We start from the raw sequence: 17,634 nt of genomic DNA, 5'->3' as shown, positions 1-17,634 counted from the left end.
ACCGTCCTTGGCTAAGCTCTCAGCAGGTGGATCTTGGTGGAGCGACTTAGAACTGTTTGCTCTTGGGCCAGACGCCTCTGCTCCCATCCTCCTTTGTCGGACACTGTGGCCCATCCCAAACTTCTGGAAGTCTCTATCAGGGTCAGCCAACCACCCTCAGTCTCAGCACCACCTTACCCTACAGACGCCTGAAGCTCCAGCCCCTGTGCAGTGCAGGCCCTCGGCTGGCTCGCCTCTGGGGAACCAGTGAGGGTAGAAGAAAATGATCTAGGGCAGGAGGCTGAGCAGGGACAGCTGGAGGGACAGAGGCAAAACTGAGGGGACCTTTGAAGAGGCAGGAGGGATCCACAGTGTCTGAGGCAGCAGTTGGTCCAGTGCTGTGTCGCATTTATTAAAGCTGGGCCCGCAGCCCCTGCCTGGGTTGCAGCCATGGGGCCCCACCATCGGCACCGGTGTCTGGCAGGCCGCACACCTAACCGCAGAGGGCCCGCAGTGGAGAAGGCTGGCATGGGGAGCGGGGGCAAGAGCTTCTGCATGTTCCCCTAACTTTTGCTTAAAGGGCCAGCTGGTAAATGTTTTGGGCCGTGCGGCCCCTCGGTCTCTGTCACAGTAGCTCAGATCTGCCTCAGTAGCATGATAGCAGCGTAGACAATATGTAAACAGACAGTGGGGCTGTGTTCCAGTAAAACTGGTGCCGAGCCCTGCCCTGTCTGGGGAGGTCAGTGATATTAGCACCATTTTTCCAGCTGAGGGGACGAGAGGCAAGGAAGGACCCAGAGCTGAGACCTGTGGGATCTGGGATTTGATTAGAAGACCTGTGTTCTTTCCACTCTGTCTGTTCGCTGCCCCGAAGAGCTTAGGAGCTTGGTTTCCACAGTGGACCAGTGTTTTGTTAGATTGGCCCTCAGTGTGCAAAAGTTTTTTTTTTTTTAAAAAAAGCAAAACTATCATTTCCTTAATGGACTTGTTCTTTGCTTGCATGTTAAGATGGGCTTGTGCTGCTACATATGGCATAAATGTTTGTTCCCATGTTTATATTGTTTTTATTGCTGCATTTCACATATTTAAATTTTTCTGTCTGAACTTTATTTCCATATGTAGTAGCTGCAGAGATTTAAGTCTTGTTTCTTGCTCCCAAAATGGTACCCTGCCTTGGCAACATTTATGGACAAATCCACCCTTTCTGCAGTGATTCAAAATGCTCTGTATCCCAGACTGATTTCCTCCGGTTAACATTCTCCTGTGTTCTTGACTGGATTTGCTGTTCAGTTCTCTGAAGCCAGGCAACGAACTGATTTCGAGATGGATTATTCTTTGCCTTTCAGCCTTAGGAGAGGGAGACCCCGATTCAGCCAGGCTCTGCAGAGGCTGCAGTACAGAAAGGCTGCCCTGTTTCCCTCGAACTGTGTGCTGAGGCAGGTAATAAAGAGGAAAGAAATCACAATGATAGAGACTAGCAAATAATGGGATGTGCGGTGCCGGGGAGAGGAGAGAAAATTACAAGTTAGGGAGCGCCTCTGCCAGTGTGTGTCACTGGAGCTTGGAGAAGTAGAATGTTTATGTGATGTATGGAAATCAATCCCAGCATTACCTATGCAAGGAAAGTCAGCAAAGTGACTGCATAGAAAGTTAAAGCCTGTCAAAAGGGTGATTTTTTTTTTTTTTTTTTTTTACGGCGATGCGCAGATACCAGCTCTCAGGCCGTTGCCTTTTTCACCATTAACCATGAATATTCTGTGATGGTAACTTGGGGAAGGCGGAGAGGACAGTCTGACAGCGATGGATTTTTTTTTAAAGATTTGAGGTATCAGAGTACTGCTTTACCTGTATTTGTGTCCTCAGTCATTTTGATGTTGATGGAGATACAGGGCATGGTCCAAGAGGCTGGAGATGCACAGCGTGTGGGACGGGGGAAGGAAGGGTTATGACAGGATGATGGTGTGCATCAGTCAGCGATGGCCATCCCCCTGCTTCTGTGGCTTCTGTGCAGTGTGACTGTGGCCCCTCCAAGGTGAACTTGTGGCCAAGACGTCTCATTGCAGCTACTCGTGGCTGTTCTTTGCCCAAAGAGCATTCATACCTTTTCTGGGTCCTCCTGGGAAACACTTCCTCCTCCAAGTTTTCTTTCCCCTATGGACTGTATGCTTTTCAGCTGCAAAAGCCTGGGTGGTGATGTTTGGGATCCCTGCGTGCTGTGCTTAAAAGTCCAGAACCTGACCTGACACTTTTGTAGTCTCCTCCAGTTGGCACCTCACTCTTTGGGTCTGATTTCCCACATTGCCCATGCCGAGCTGGTTTGATGGTTCATAAAATTCTATTGTCTAGTCTGCTGCTCTAGGGCATAGACCACTTAAAAACATTCCTTTTTATTTCCCAAGGTTGAGGCACACAGGAGCGCAGTAAATCCTGTAACTCCTGAAAATGTGACCAGTGGAACCCACTTGTGCTTGGATGGTCACTGCTGCCTTGGCCCCCCCCCCCCCACGTCTTTCCGACTTTCCGGCCCCTACCATTGAAGGGAAAGGCACTAATTATGGTGATCAGTAACATTTGTTGAATGCTTTCTATGTGCTGGGTGTTGAATCCTTAACAATGTTTCTGTGAAAAACAAAAATGCTTCTGTGAGATAGAGACTGTAAAGATCCCATTTATAGATAAGGGAGTCAGGTGCTCAGAGAGGATGGGTAACTTGCCCAAGGTTACCCAGCTGCAGAGGCAGGATTTGAACCCGAGTCCTGACTCTAGAGATCATGCTCTGAAATACAGGACCCTGAAACCTGCATTCGCTGCAGTGTGAATACCACCGGGAACTTCAGTTTACTCTTTCAGCATCCCACAGGAAATGTGGCTTTATCCCCTTTTGTATTTTGCTGAGGCGGAAACCTGCGCGAGGTTACCAGGCAGTAGGTGGCTGAGCTGGGGCTTGAACACAGATCTCTCCAGCCCTGGGACCTGTTGGTAGCAACCTTCCATGGGTCCTGCTCCTGTCTTTGGAATGGAAGCTACTGGAACCCACACCTGACCTTCTTCTTGCCCCTGGCAGGTCCCCGCTGAAGCACTTTATTCTCCAGCTCTTGGACCTGCTCAGGGCAATTTCCACAATTTTTGGCCCTAGAGAGGGTTTGGAAGGCAACTTGGGGCCCCGTGGGCAGCTTGGCTTGTCCCAGTGTAGGTTCCTGCGCTTTGTTTTTGAGTGTCCTCATTAGGTGGTCGTGAGAATTGAAACGAGGCTTTGGTGCTGACGTGTTACTAGACACGGAGGCACCCACCACGTGACAGCTGGTACCTTTGCCCTCCATTTTAGTTGTGTTGTACTCAGATAGGAATCGTCTCTCTGCATCGCTTACTTTCCGTAGACCTTGACCAAGCTCCTGGCGTGTGGGAGCTCTGGGGACCCAGATGCATGGCATGCTGTGCGCCTTAAGGAGTTGTGAGGTGATTGCAGGAGACAGAGGCAGTTAGCTACTGCACACTCTGTAGCTTGCTGAGGGGTAGGAGAATCACGGAGGGCTTCCCAGAAGAGGTGCCTTTTCATCTGGGCCTGAGTAGATAGGTTTTATCCTATTGGGTTGGAGGGGATTGGTGAACACAAGGAAATCCATGAAACAACAGTGTGTTGGAATATCATTCAGCCTTAAAAAGGAAGGAATTCCTGCCATAGGTGACAACATGGATGAACCCGGAGGACATTATGTTAAGTAAAATAAGCTGGACCCAGAAGGACAAACACCGCCTAATTCCACTTATATGAGGAACCTAAAATAGTCGAACTCTGAGTTGCAGAGAGTGGAAGGGGGGTTGCCAGGGGCTGGGGCAGGAGGGAATGGGAGATGCTGTTCACCAGGTGTAAAGCTTCAGGCAAGCAAGACGGGTCAGCTCTAGAGACCTGCTGTATAGCATTGTGCCCGGGCATAGCCATTAACATATATGAAGAGGAGAGAGCTCGTGTGAAATGTTTGCACCATAATGAAAAACTCTGTTGGGTTTATTCAGGGAGAGGCGCTCACATTTGTGGGGAGGGACCAAATAGTACAGTCACATCACTCAGGGAAAGTCCCTCGAGAAGGCTCTGTCACAGGCTCCTGGCCCAGGTGGATTGCTGTCGGCAGTAGAGGCCAGGTAAAGGGGTTGGTGACGTCTGGTGACGCCAGGAGAGGGCATGACACCAACATCTCAGCATAAGGATCGTGTTCGTGGGCAGTGAGCTGCTCCCTCCAGGACAGGCTCGGCACAGCCACGGGACTGAGGGCCCTGGAGCACGACCCTCCTGTCCTGTCGGGTCCAGGGTACCCGGTGCCAAGCGCCCTTGGTGGTGAGTGTGCGTGTGCTGGGCACATGTGCTCTGCCGAGCTCTCATCCCACTTACATCCAGTGCACGTGGCTCATTAGTGTAAATCAGGCACGCGTGTGCCATGCGCTGCAGAACAGAAGGCTGGCATGATTCCTTTGATTAAGAGGAGATTTCACCAGGGGTTAGTGGCGAGGGAGGATAAGCAGGCAGAGCACAGAGGACTTTTAGGGCAGTGAAACTATTCTGTATGATACTGTCATGGGGGATACATGTTGTCACATAGTTTTCCAAACGCGTGGAATATGCAACACCAAGAGCGAAGCCTGACGTAACTGTGGGTGATTATGATGGGTCAGCATGGGTTCATCAGTTGCAGCGAATGTCCCGCTCTGGTGGGGGTTATTGATAACGAGGGAGGCTGTGCATGCGTAGGGGCTGCTGGTAGATGAAAAAAACCTCTGTACCTTCCTCCCGATTTTGCTGGGAACCTAAAACCGCTTTACAAAATAGTCTATGTAAAAAAAAAATCACTTCTTCTAGCCTCGTGTTGCAATGATGACTATCCAGTCCTTTGCTCCCATAAGAAGTTTGGGCCAGTTGAGAACTCCAGAAGAAGTCCTCGTTAGAAGATTCGGATTTCAAACAGGCCTTGGAGTAAAGGAGCAGTTTCCTGAGGCTGCGTCTCCAGTACCTGGCTGCAGCCTTGCCACCTGCTCTGGGTTTCTTGAAGATAAGAACCAAAGAGACACTACCTGGCCTGTCTTCAATGATATATTGTCTTGAATTTTTGTTTTTTTCCCCCATGGCTGTGGTGTCATGGGATTAAATTACTGGCTGTTTTCTGTTTTTACGGATTTATCAGTGTTTTTAGTTAGAAATGTGAAATCTAGCATTACGTTGAGTTCTTCTAGATTATCAGTGCTCCCCACTGCCGTCCACGACAGGCAGTGCCCTGACTTAGTTAGTACTGTCCTGTCTGGTCTCTCCTCTGAACCTTACAGCATCCCAGGGAGGTGGGAAGGTGGGTGCCGTTCACCCCTTGTGCCTGACAGGAAGGCTCAGAGAGGCTGAGAGCCAGGGCCCTCATTACCTGGTCACGTTCAGAATGCAAAGTCAGACTCTGTCTCTTCGTAGGCACACGTGAATGTGTGTGGTTTTCCTCCATTAAGAAATCCTCTGTTAAGGACTCCTTCCTTAGGTAAGTCGGGAGCCTGGCTCTCCCCTTGGGAAGGTGCCTTGTAGCCAGTAGTTAGGTGCTCAGTAGATGTTTACTAATGAATGAATGTGTGAGCTGGGGGGGCCGTTGTAACCCCAGGCAGCCCGTGGGTGGCCGGGCAGGTAGCACATGGGGACTTTATCTGTGTCTCTGTCAGCTCCCTTCCCCCCCTGGACTGAAGGGCAGCGGCGCGGCCTCTTTCCTATCTCTTTAGGCTGATTAACTCTGCTGAGGGTAAAATAGATGACTAGTAAGGGCCTACTGTAGAGAACAGGGAACTCTTCTCAGTACTCTGTAATGACCTATATGGGAAAAGAACCTAAAAAAGAGTAGATATACGTATATGTATAACTGATTCACTTTGCTCTACATCTGAAACTAACACAACGTTGTAAATCAACTCTACTCCAATAAAAATTAAAAAACAAAACAAAACAAAAATCTCTGCTGAGGGCCTAACCCTCCTTCCCTCTGTTCTTCCCAGTCTCGCCCTTTCTCTGCTCTTTCTAACCTTTAGTAGTATCTTGTCTGGAAATGCTTTTTCTGCCCATTGTTTCCCTTTTGCAAATTTTCAGACCTTGCGAAAAGTGCAGAGGATCCTGTGTGGCTCTGGTCCTACAACCTGTGCCAGGAACTGAGCCCCAGGGGTCCTGGTTGCAGCCTTGTTACCTGGACCCGTGCCACTCAGCGGCCTCGGTTCTGGACACAGCACACACGTCCCACGGGCCAGGGTCTTCTCCCCAGCCAGTTGGAGGCCTCGGTTTCCCTCCTGGCTCTGACGTGTAAAGGTGTGTGGTTGTGTAGCTTATTTAATTACCTCTCAGGTGCGTTCTTCTGACTTAATGTCACTGTGCGCTGTCGATGAAATAGTAGCTCTTACATCCCTGCATGTGAGTGGTGGTAATTATCGCTGTTTCCTGGGGTCGAGTGCAGAGGTTGGAATTGGACAGATTTGGACTCAGATTCCAGTTGTGTCTTTACACTTCCTCCCCCTGAGCCTGTTAGCAGACCTGTAAAAGGGACTCAGAGATAGCTTCCATAGAGTTGCCCTGCGGCACCAAGGAGACAGTGTACCTGGAGCTTAGCTGGTGGGCTTTAGAATTATCATCGAGTCCTCGAGCTTCCAGGCTCCCTGAGGGCAGGGCCACGTGGGCCTCCCACCTTCCTCGGGTCACCCTGCCACCCTCATGTGACCAAGCTCACTCCTGTCCATGCGCCTTTGCACGTGCCTTGTGGAGTGTTTCCCTCCACAGAGCAGCACGCTGGCTCCCTCCCTTCCTCGGGCCTCTGCTGTCATGTCTTCCCCCAGAGAGGCCTTCCCGGAGCACCCCAGGAAGCGGCACCCTCCCACCACCCATCTGTGCACCGGGCTTTCCTCCTGGCATGTCTTGTCGCTGTCACGACTGCTCCATGCTGCTTTGTTTGTCCCCCTTCAGGGGAGGAGGCCTGCCTGCTACAGGTAGAGACTTTGGTCTCCTCTGTTCACCCTCTGCCCACAGTGCCGAGAGCAGGGCTTGGACTTTGTAGGTGCTCAGTAAGTTCGCATCGACCCAATGAATTTTGAATCTTCCTTGGTGACACCAGGAGAGGGACACCTCAGACACGCCCTCTCATCAGCACCTTAGGAGGCCTAGTTTCTCACTGTGTGACCTGCAGGTTTCATGCTGTCACAGGTGCGATGGGGAAGCCAGGGCCTGGACCTCCTAGTCGTGTCCTTGTGATGCCCACGTGGCTGCTCTGGGTCAGAAAAGACAGGGACGGTCTGTTTTTTGTCCCATCTCTTCTGAACAGTGACTTCTGGTGTCTGACCCAGAAGCTGAGGAGGAGCCCCCATGATTCCCCTCCTTCTCTTTCTTCCCCTGGGACCTGGGCTGTGAGCTTTTATCTCCTTTGTAGCAGCCTGAGGGCAGCATGGGTCCTGGGACCTATTTCTTGCCTCAGGGTCTTTGGTGGACCTCTTTGTGCCTGGGCATCCTGAGTATAAGGGGACCGAGGGACCTGCCTATTTGTGTCCTCTTCCTCCCCCATTTTCCCCTTCTTTCCAATTTATTTGTACCCCAACAGTGTGGGGTAGTGTTTCTTAGGTGTGTGTAAAGGACTAAACAAGATAGTGCCAGTATGGGCTTTGAACAGAGCTTGGCAAGTAGAAGCGTTCAAATTTTAGCTAAAATAAAAAGAAACCAAAAACCATACTTCTTCCCAAAAGAGGACTTGAAGCAGCATATTAAAACAGATTGAAAAAAATAGAGTGAGATGGGTTACATGTAAATTGGCACCAGGTGGAAATACAGGTTGGCATCAGAGGGAGGGTTGGGACATGTTGTGGTGGCCACAGGGCCACGTGCACTCACTGGACTTGTAACTTTGGCTGTGAGCTTCCTCACAGCCAGTCCCAAGAGGGACATAAAGTTCACAGGGTTCCTTAGGGAAAAAATGAAACAAAACTGGCTCTCCAGGAGAAATTCACAAGTTCCTGGTCTTGAGATCTGAGTGTTATGGTAAACAGTCCACTGTGGCTGGACAGTGACAAGTTTTTGATGTAGATGGGAAACGTGGGCACTTACTGATTTTAAAGGGGTGATTTTCTATCAGTGAATGCTTTCCAACGTTGAAGATGTCAGGAGAGTCACTCCTATAGGTAATTATGGACTGTGCATTGGAGAGGCCCCACCCCCCCTTCAGAGTCTATGGGAGTCAGCACAGGAAAACCAGATCTCTTAGTGAACTTGAGAATTTCTGTGTCGGTATGGAGTCAGTTGTCATGTGATCTGCTGTCTGCTCTGCGGTTGATAAACAGCTGTAACTGGGAACATACTCGCGTTCAGAACAGTTGCTGTCCGGTAGTAGAGACTTGGAAAAGCGCTTAGAAATGACCAGCCTGTTTCTTCTGTGGTGGCTGATTATGTTCACTAAGGAAACGCCTCCACAGTTATTCTCATCCTGCTTTGCCTTTGGGTTTTGTGTGGCTAATGAGAGTGATTGACTGAGCCCACTGGCTCTCTTAGAATGTATAGGAATTATTTCTGAAAGGGAAAAGGGAACTTGTCTAGACAAGTGGCCCTAAATAGCACATAATGCAGACCGGTGTGGGGCGGTGTAGCAGGCGGGATCTGCCGGTTAATTTGGACTTGGCTTTCTTCCTTAGGTGAACTGCGACAGGCCATCGTGGCCATGATGACCAGGAAGGATGAGCTGGAAGAAGAGAACAGGTATCGAGAGCTCTGTGCTTGAGGGGCAGTCTACCGTGGACATTCTACATCTGGGGCAGAGAGAATATCACCGTGAAGGAAGTTTTGCTTTATTGGCAGAGTTGTGACCAGTGATTTCTTATTTTTTGGTCAGATGTACCACTTCAGCATATATATTGTGGCTTGAGTGTTAGCAAGGAATGAAAACCGTATGATCCTCGCACTATCTTAGAACAAACTGAGAATTTGTAAAGCCATCTTTTTTATTTTTTAATTCTTTTTTTAAAAAACAGCCTTTGAGATAGAATTCACATATCATTCACCTATTTAAAGTACTCAATTCAATGGGTTTTAGTATATTCACAGATATGTGCGACCATCACCAGAATTTTAGAACGTTTTCACTACCTCAAAAAGAAGCCCCATCCCCATATCTGTCACCGTGCGACCCTCCTTAAGTAGTGGGTAACCTTTAATTCAGGGTCTACCCGTCATGTTCCAAGCACTAGAACACTTAAAATTTTCTAAAGTCAGGGACACATAGGGCAAAATGGCATTTGGAGTTTTTTGATTTCCCCAAAAGCCTAGTTGCAGGCACCGAGAGGCCAAAGGGTCTTATTCATTTTGATTCCCTGTTGAAACCAGGGCTAGATACCAGCCAGGTATTAGCCATGCTGCTACTGCTTGGCTGCCCAGACGTGAGCTGCTCCACTGCCAGAACCTTGTCTTGGCTACAGGGTGCTCAGTAGAGGGGTTTGCATGCAGTTATCTGCCGAGGCTCTGCGAGCATGACGGGCTGCCTCCCTGCGGGCCAGGGGACGGGTGCGTGTGTGAGTGTGTGTGTGTACGCTCATGTCACCCTCTTATTCTTGTACTCAGAGCAGGAATTGTGTCCCTAGTGACATGCAGTCGTGATTCTCCTTTTGAAGCCTCGATTTGGGCCCTGCTTGACAAGCTTCTCCCTCATCCTTTATGGAAACATATGAAAGCAAATAAGTGTGATTTGGAAAACAAAAGAGTTTTTTAAAAAAGGAATCTTCAGACAGTGCTATTTTGCAACTAAAATAAATTCCAGTGACAGGCTGTAGACAAGGTAGGATGCTTTTTCCTTGATCCAGCTGGGGCCACTATCTTGGAAAAAGCCATAGGTTTTGTCTTACCTTGTAAAGAACAGTCATCACTGTCTGGTAATTTCTTCTCCTTCCCAGCGAGAGAAAAAAATCACACTGTGTTTGTGTTGGGGGGTTTCCAGGCCCCAAGAGGGGAATTTTCTCAAAACTTTCCAGGAACACACGTCTTGGGGTGGGGGTGGGGTTCAGTGAGCAGTGAGGGTGGGCAGGTTCAGACACTTTTGCTTATGTTCTGATGTCACGTGGCAAGTGTCCTCTAGATTTAGGATGTAGCTGCACCAAAGTTAGTAAATGTTCTATAGAAATAGCCATTTGAGGTCCAGCGACGTAGATGGTCAGAAGAACCCTGCTTGGCTCATTTCTAGGTGGTAACTTGTGATTATTTCTGGAAGAGCTTCTGTCTTCTCTGCTGTTTAAGACCAAGGATGACAGATACGCAAGTGAATGTGTTCTGGAGGTTAACACACTCCAAATATAATATAAAACACGTTCTATGCAATGTCAGATTGTATAGCTCCATGAGATACTCTATATGCTTGTTTAACCTGGAGGTGGCAATGGAGCAGGGGTAAGGTGCGCTTTGTGGCAGGAGAAATGAGACTCCCGTTGTCTGTCAGATAACCGGAGCCTGTCTTCTGCTTTTGTGGTTTAGGTGGTTCTTTTGGTCTGTCCTGGCATCCTTTCCTTTGTTGAATCTCCTGTGCAGTGCGGCTGTGACAGGATGTCTCGGTTGAATGTGCTGCACCTCTGCGTGGGATGTCTTGAAGGGGGCTTGCCTGGGATTGGCTCAGCTCATTGTTTTCCCTTGATTTAAGCTGCCCACAGGCTCTCAGGGCCACAGAGCCAGGCCACAGATGGTTCCCGGGGACTCATCCTAATTATGCTTCAGAGGCTCTTGAGCAGAGTTTGGTATCTCCTCAAATCAGTTTATATGAGATGGACTTGAACTGCAGTTTATGCAGAGCCTTGTGGAAGATGAATGAACTAAGATTTGACTCCATGGACTCTGGGTTGACAGCAGGTGGGCCTCCTCTCCCCAGGTCACTGCGGAACCTGCTTGACGGTGAGATGGAGCACTCGGCCGTGCTCCGCCAAGAGGTCGACACCTTGAAACGGAAGGTGGCCGAACAGGAGGAGCGGCACTTCACAAAGATCCAGGCGTTGGCAAGGTAGGGGAGGGCAGAGGGACTGGGGGGGAGGCTTTGTTCAAACCCCAAGCACACCTTTCATCAATACTTTTTAACTAAAAAAAAAAAGTGACCGATGGAAATAAAATTTATGCATCTGAAATTTAACTTACTACATTAAATATTGAATAGTATGTATGCACATGGTTCAATATCCAAAAGGTACAAATGGTTAAACTCCGCCACCCCCAGACACCTGGCTCACCCCTGGAGGTGGGCAGTGTTGCCGTCCCAGAGATGCTCTGTGCATTCCGTGAGCAGATGCGTACATTCGGACGCACAAACTTTTTCTTCCTTTCACTTCCCTCCCCTCCTTCCTTTCTGCCTTGGTACAAGTGGTCACGTATCCTACACCCCACTCCCTCCACAGCTTAGAGATTGTTCTGCGCTGGGTACACGGAGCTGCCATCTTTCTAACAGCCCCCGATACCTCATTGCCCGCCTGCACCAGGATTCATTTGGCTGGCACGCCAACAGCCAGGCACCCCGGTTGTTTCTAGCCGTTCGCCTCTTCTAATAATAATAACCTTCGCATTTGTTATTTTGTCCCAATATGACTCTGCTTGCCAGAGAAATTCCTGGAAGTAGAATTGCTGGGTCAAAGCGCAGTGCCTTTCTGAGTTGGATAGAGGTCGTCAAGCTGCCCTCCAGGGAGGCTGGGCCTCACCCAGCACAGCCCTGCCCCCCGGGGCGGATCCGACTTTGGGGGTCTTTGATAAAATCACAGGTGAAAGCAGCGCTGGCAGAATATTTTTCACTTGCATTCCCCTAATTCAGAGTACGGTTGAACCTCTTTTTATTTGAGCCATCTTATTATATTTCCTTTTCTGTGACTTTGTTTATATCTTATTAATAATGAGAACTGTAAAGCAACCGCCCCCTGCCAAGCTCCAACTCCCATAATAACATGCATTTTTACTGAATTTGTTCACATGCAAACGTATTTTTATGTACTGTACTTAAAATCTGCAGCCTGTCACTTCTTAGGCCACCTCCCTCCGCCACTGAAGCTTCATGGTCACCATTTCTATGTGCCTGGATGTGGCATTTCACTGAGTTAATGCACCATATTAAAGTCAGCATTTCTGTTTGCTGGACACTTGAGTTCCAGTTTTTTTCCCCATTTTAGGTAAAATAAGCAGTTTATCAGGTCATTCTTTAAAACTACTTTAAAATTAGACCAGGAGATAAACCTGACTTGTGGATGTGCAGGGGAGCCCAGGGTTAAGTAAAGCGACAGAAGCAGCATTTTCCATCCTCGTGCTGTCAGCAGATGTGAGTGGCACTAACGTAATCGCTATATACATGTAACTGAAAGTTGGCGCCGTGATCCCATATTTAATTTTAATTTGAACTTTTCTTCTTTGTTCACATTTGAAAATGACATCTCAAGAGCATCACAGACCGTTAAATGACTATGATAAATACAGTCCCAGGTGCCTAACTTCGCATTTTCTCAACCGGACCCGCATCTTACCTGGCCATGCTAGGGTTCTGTGGTGTAATTGCGTTTTATGTTGTCATAAAGACTGAAGTCTGTGGAGTCTTGGGTTCTGAATCATCGAAGAAAGACAGACTTCTGTCGCCTGTCATTTTTATTGTGTTAGGAGCCAGCTCAGCCTTGAGTCCCTGCTGCATTGCTTGCAAATTGTGCATTTTGGGTGAACTGCTTCACTGCCACAAGCATGTGCTTCCTCGTTTATGAAACGGAGAGGATGATCTTATCCCCCTGCGCGGGCCCAATGAGGAGGAGTGTGTGTGAAAGTACATAAGGCGCTGGGCAGCGATGTGCTATTGGAGTGTGTTTTACAGTAAATGTATTTTGAGTATATGATAATTTTTGGGTAAATTTTATTTAGCCCATGAATGGAATAGAAAAAAATAACTTCTTAACTGAGCAGGTTTGTAATCTGAAGCCTCCCCATTTAAGCAGTGGGTAGCTGAGCTTTTAAGGTGCCTGAAAGTTTGCAGTTTGCAGGTAGAAGGAACATGTATAAAGCAGGCAGACACTTCAGAAGGAGAAAACAGGAAGAAAGCAAACGGAGCTGTGGGATGTGTAAGTTTTGAAAAACTCAACTGCTGACGTGTTGCAGACAGACTTGACCTCTGCCAACTGTCAGATCTTTCTCCGGGCTTCTGGCTGCAGGAGGAGCAGCTGTCAGTGTTGTCAGGTGGTGGACCCACGTGGTCAATTGTGGCTTGGGGGCTGGGGAGTGCTGTCACCGAAGGGACACAGGCAGGATGTGCAGGGTCACAGGCTGGAGGCGAGGCCCGCATGCGTGCACCAGGGCTGCTCTGTTCTAGGTCCCCATGTGTCCAAGTGGTAGGTTTCATAATGCGGGTGGTTTAGCCTAGTGGTTGGTGGCACGGATTCTGATGTTGGATCCTGCGGGCCCGATCATGGCTCTGCTGCTTAGTAGCTGTGGGACCTCGAGCAGGTTACTTAACTTCTCTGTCTCTGTTTCCTTGGCTATGAAATGAGGATAAGAGAAGTCTCCACCTCGTAGAGTGGTTAAATGATAAAAGGACAGACCATATGTCGGCTCCATGAATGTGCTTCATAAATGCTCAAAAATGTTAACTATCATTATCATTTTTCTCTAGTATAATAATTATATTACTAAGAAACCTTGCCTAATCAATAGTTGTATTTTAACACCAGTGGTGCAGAAAGAATTAAGAATTAGGCTATCTCCGACTCAAGAAAGTGAAATTATTTCTGCCGTGAGTATGCTAATGCTGAGAAGCGTGTTTGGGTGTATGTGGGGCTTACTGGCTCTGAGTGTAGAATTGTAAAAATGGGAACATCCCTGAGCAAACCTAGCGTTTTAGTACACGTTCATGTTGCTCAAAATTAATGGCTTTCCTTTTGTGCTATCATGGCTCAACAAAGAGCGAGGTCACACAACCAGCCCAGTGCCTTTGTGGCGCCAAGGAGCTGCTCCTTGCTGGGCGGAGGCGTTGTAGTCAGTTGCTGTTCAGGGTCGGTAAGTCGCATTCCCTGAATAATTGATTGCCTTATTTCCTGTGGAATTAAGAATACTCAAGCTAAACAGCCAGGTCCTGTGGTATAAGCACAGGGAACTATATTCAATATCCTGTGATAAACAGGCTATGAAATGGAAAAGAATATATATATATATATATATATGTATAACTGAATCACTCTGCTGTTTAGCAGAAACTAACACAACATTGTAAGTCAACTATATATACTTCAATAAAAAAAAAAAAAAAAGGAAAGCTCAAGCTATGAGACAGGTGTTAGCAGAAAGAAAACACACATTTACCTGACCAGAAGTGCCTTTGAGGGAAGCAAGTGGACAGGGTTGTGGGCTTATTGCAGGGACATTTTCTGCTTCTGCTCTTTGTATTATTTACCCCTGGCTGTGTAACAAATTATCTCCAAACTTGACATCTTAAAACAGTGAACGTTGAGGATCCTCTGCAGTTTCTGTGAGTGAAGAATGTGTGACTGGCGCAGAGTTTCTCATAAGGTTGCGGTCAAGCTGTTGGCCAGAGCTGCGGTCATCTGAAGGCTTGACTGGGGCTGGAGGGTCCACTTCCCAGCTCCCTCACATGGCTGTTGGCAGGAGGCCTCAGTTTCCTGCCATGTGGGCCGCTCTACAGGGCTGCTCACAGCCTAGCGGCTGGCTTTCCAGAGTGAGTAACCCAAGAGCAAGGGAACATACCCAATATGGAAGCCACCACAGTGGCTTTTGTATCCAATCTCAGAAATGACACATGATCACATCTGCTATATTCTGTTGTCACACAGCTCAACCTGGTTCAATGTGGGAGGGGTCTACACATGGATGGAATACCAAGGAGCAGGGGTCATTGGGGGCCACCTTGGAGACTGCCTATCACACCCACCCTGGGACAAACACTACCCCAGTCTTCCTTGGCTGGCTTATCCTTCTCCCCATTCTGTCCCTGTGGTTTGGCAGGAATGACCCCACCACTGCCCGACCTGAGCTCCAGAGCAGGACGGATGATGCTGGCCTGGTCAGTCAGCTTGTTCCATCCCTTGGCCACCATGATTGGGTCACAGGATGGCGTGTGGCCAAGCTGATCTGGTAAGAGCCAATTCTAGCATTCTTGGGAGGATATGATGGAAGCCAGGGGTTGCTGGCAGCTGTCCTTGCTGCCGTGCGGGAAGATCCTGACCCCACGTGGTGACAACACACTGGTGGAGGGAGGGAGGAACCAACAGGTCCTAATGATACTGTTTGAGCTCCTGGATCCCGTCCTCCCTGAATCTGCTTTTCCTCTGGACTTGTCAGTTATGTGAGCCAATAAATTCCTTTTGTTACTTGAGCCAGGTTGTGACTGGTCTTCTCTCTGTTGCAGTCCTGAGTCCCGACTAACCAGGCTGCCTTGTGTGGTTATTAGGGGATCAGAGCGAGTTGTTCTCTCTGTGCATGAGTAAAATCGCTCCCTCAGTTACCAACTTGCCAGGGCCGTGATGCAACCTCCTTGTTGTGATTACCGAGGAGGTGAGGAAGGTGTCTCGAGGAGAACCTGCTGGATCATTCCACAGAGCACTGCTCAGGGCCTCTCCTGCCTGTGTCTCATGTCGGAACCAGCCTTCCGAGCGCCCTTTTGTCACGGCTTTTCTCCTCCTGAGGCGTTCTACTAGATGTGTGACTGGGGTCATTCCCTCCCCCTTCTGAGACTCTGGTTCTTCCTCTTTAAAAGTTTGAGGGGGTAGTGGGTGTGGGGCCCTGTCCACACCTCGTGTGCAGAGACGTTAAGCAAGATGCTGTGCATGTCTTGGTCACTGCTGGTGTGGAAGGGCCATGTCTCATCCTCAGCAGGGGAAGCAGCACAGACTCCTGGCTCTGCCACTCACTAATTTCTCAAATCTCCGGTTACAACCGGGGCATAATAATCTTAACTAATATTCATGCTTTTGATGGCAGAAACCCAAACCAAATTAGCTCGGGTCCGCAGGGGAATTTTGTGTTGCTGGAACTGGTCCCTGGACCTGGGTGCTCCCGTGAGGTCCGTGCTCTTCCCCCCTGCTCTTGGCTCCGTGTTAATGTCGGTCTTAGCGCCTCTGCACTCAGCAGCCAAGATGGCCTGTGTGACACCAAGCCCCCTGCAGGATCCAGAGGGAAGAGACTCCTTCTCCAATGTCCATATGGAACATTTCAGGAAGACTCTTCCTTGGGCGTGTCGTGGACAGGAGTGAGCAGAGGCCATGACTGACAGCCTTGCCAGGTCCCCAGGGCAGGTGGGGGGCAGATGAATCCTGTCTGTCATGCTTCCTCATAGGATCGTGGGGAAGATGACACGAGCTCATGCTCCTAAAGCACTCAGCGCAGCTCAAAAATTATCATAAGTGCTCAGTGGGCGTTCCCTGATTTCTTCTTCCTAGCTGCTGCCTTGGCCAGGCATGGCGAGGGATGCTGAGGCTTGGCCAGAATCTTGTGGGTCCTTCACTTGACCCATTTTCCCCTGCAACGAGCGTCTTGGAGCCTTTGACTACTGGACTTCATTTACCTTCAGGCCCTCCTGGTGTTATTTTTCCAGCCCTGCCGGCCCAGCATGTGTCCCTTTGTTTATTTGTCCCTGTTGGGCTGCCGAGCAGTGATCTGATGCGACAGCGTTCTGCATGTGAGACAGAACTGGTCTGCACGATCTGTAAGTGAGGCTGGACCAAGGACCTTGGGAGCCCTGCTCATACCACTCCATCCAGCCCCCTGGGAGGCCTTTATTGGCTTTCTATGAAGGTTTTAAATCTCTGTGTCTGCCCTAAGGCTCAGTCTCTTGTCTTTTTTTTTTTTAATTATTGGAGAAAGATGAAGACTGCTTTTTGTGAAAAAGAACAATAAACATCTTGTGTCCATCTAAAGACATTGATTATGTTTTTAATCACAAGAGGCAAATGGTCAAAGTTGAGAAAGTCAAACATGGAGGATACTGGCTTGAATTCTGAGCCTGTCATGGGTTAGGGATGGCATTTGGAACCAAGAGTTGGTTCTTTTCATTGCCAACTCCCAGTTGGAATACATTCTATGACAGGGAAAGCCAATAGTAGGTTTCATCCTGTTGCCAACTCTGGGAGTGGCTGACTGGGGTTTTGGGTTGAGAAGGATTCTGGGGTCTCATCTGGGCTCAACAGGAGGGAGTGCTGAATTGGTGATGTCTGTCATGGACAAGAATTTGCCATCCCTACACTAGTGCTGGTGGAGCAGTGGCAACTGCTGGGATAAAGTCCCAAAGCCAAGAGGGCAGAGTCATACATGAGACTGAAAAAGGAAGAATTTGTCATTCTTTTATGATGTCCCATTGTTCAGTTCTGTCTCATGAAAGAAACATGCTCTGGAGGACTGTTTCAAACCCATTACGTAAAACAAAGCAAAACTGCAGCCAGGGTGAGTAGAGATCAGAAATAAGGTCCAATTTTTGTCTATATATATTTCAAAAAATTAGCACTTGGTTTGTTGTCTGATTCTAAAAGCCCGTGGTTGAGAACTGAGAGTTGGGAAGGCGACTGAGAGTGGGGTTCTTTCACGAGAAGAAGAGTTGCTATAGTGGACATTGTATTGTTTCCTGAAAAGCCCTCCCCTACATTTTTCCCACACTGGAGAATCATCCATGGCTTGGTTTTTCA

At 48.6% G+C, this 17,634-nt stretch overlaps 1 protein-coding gene across 1 annotated transcript in view; it reads left to right on the top strand.

Moving 5' to 3' along the window:
* Nucleotides 1-17,634, top strand: part of SNX29 (sorting nexin 29) — a 549,073-nt gene that overhangs the window by 121,390 nt on the left and 410,049 nt on the right. Inside the window, exons 13-14 of the mRNA XM_089896147.1 lie at nt 8,653-8,716; nt 10,866-10,994. Of these exons, the coding sequence (XP_089752273.1) occupies nt 8,653-8,716; nt 10,866-10,994 (193 nt within the window). The remainder of the gene's footprint in view (nt 1-8,652; nt 8,717-10,865; nt 10,995-17,634) is intronic.

Source organism: Delphinapterus leucas, chromosome 15 (assembly GCF_059928025.1).
Source record: "Delphinapterus leucas isolate spDelLeu-1000000601 "Yukka" chromosome 15, BTC_Dleu_Yukka2, whole genome shotgun sequence".
NCBI classification, from domain to species: domain Eukaryota; kingdom Metazoa; phylum Chordata; class Mammalia; order Artiodactyla; family Monodontidae; genus Delphinapterus; species Delphinapterus leucas.
This window is presented reverse-complemented; position numbering and strand designations above follow the sequence as displayed.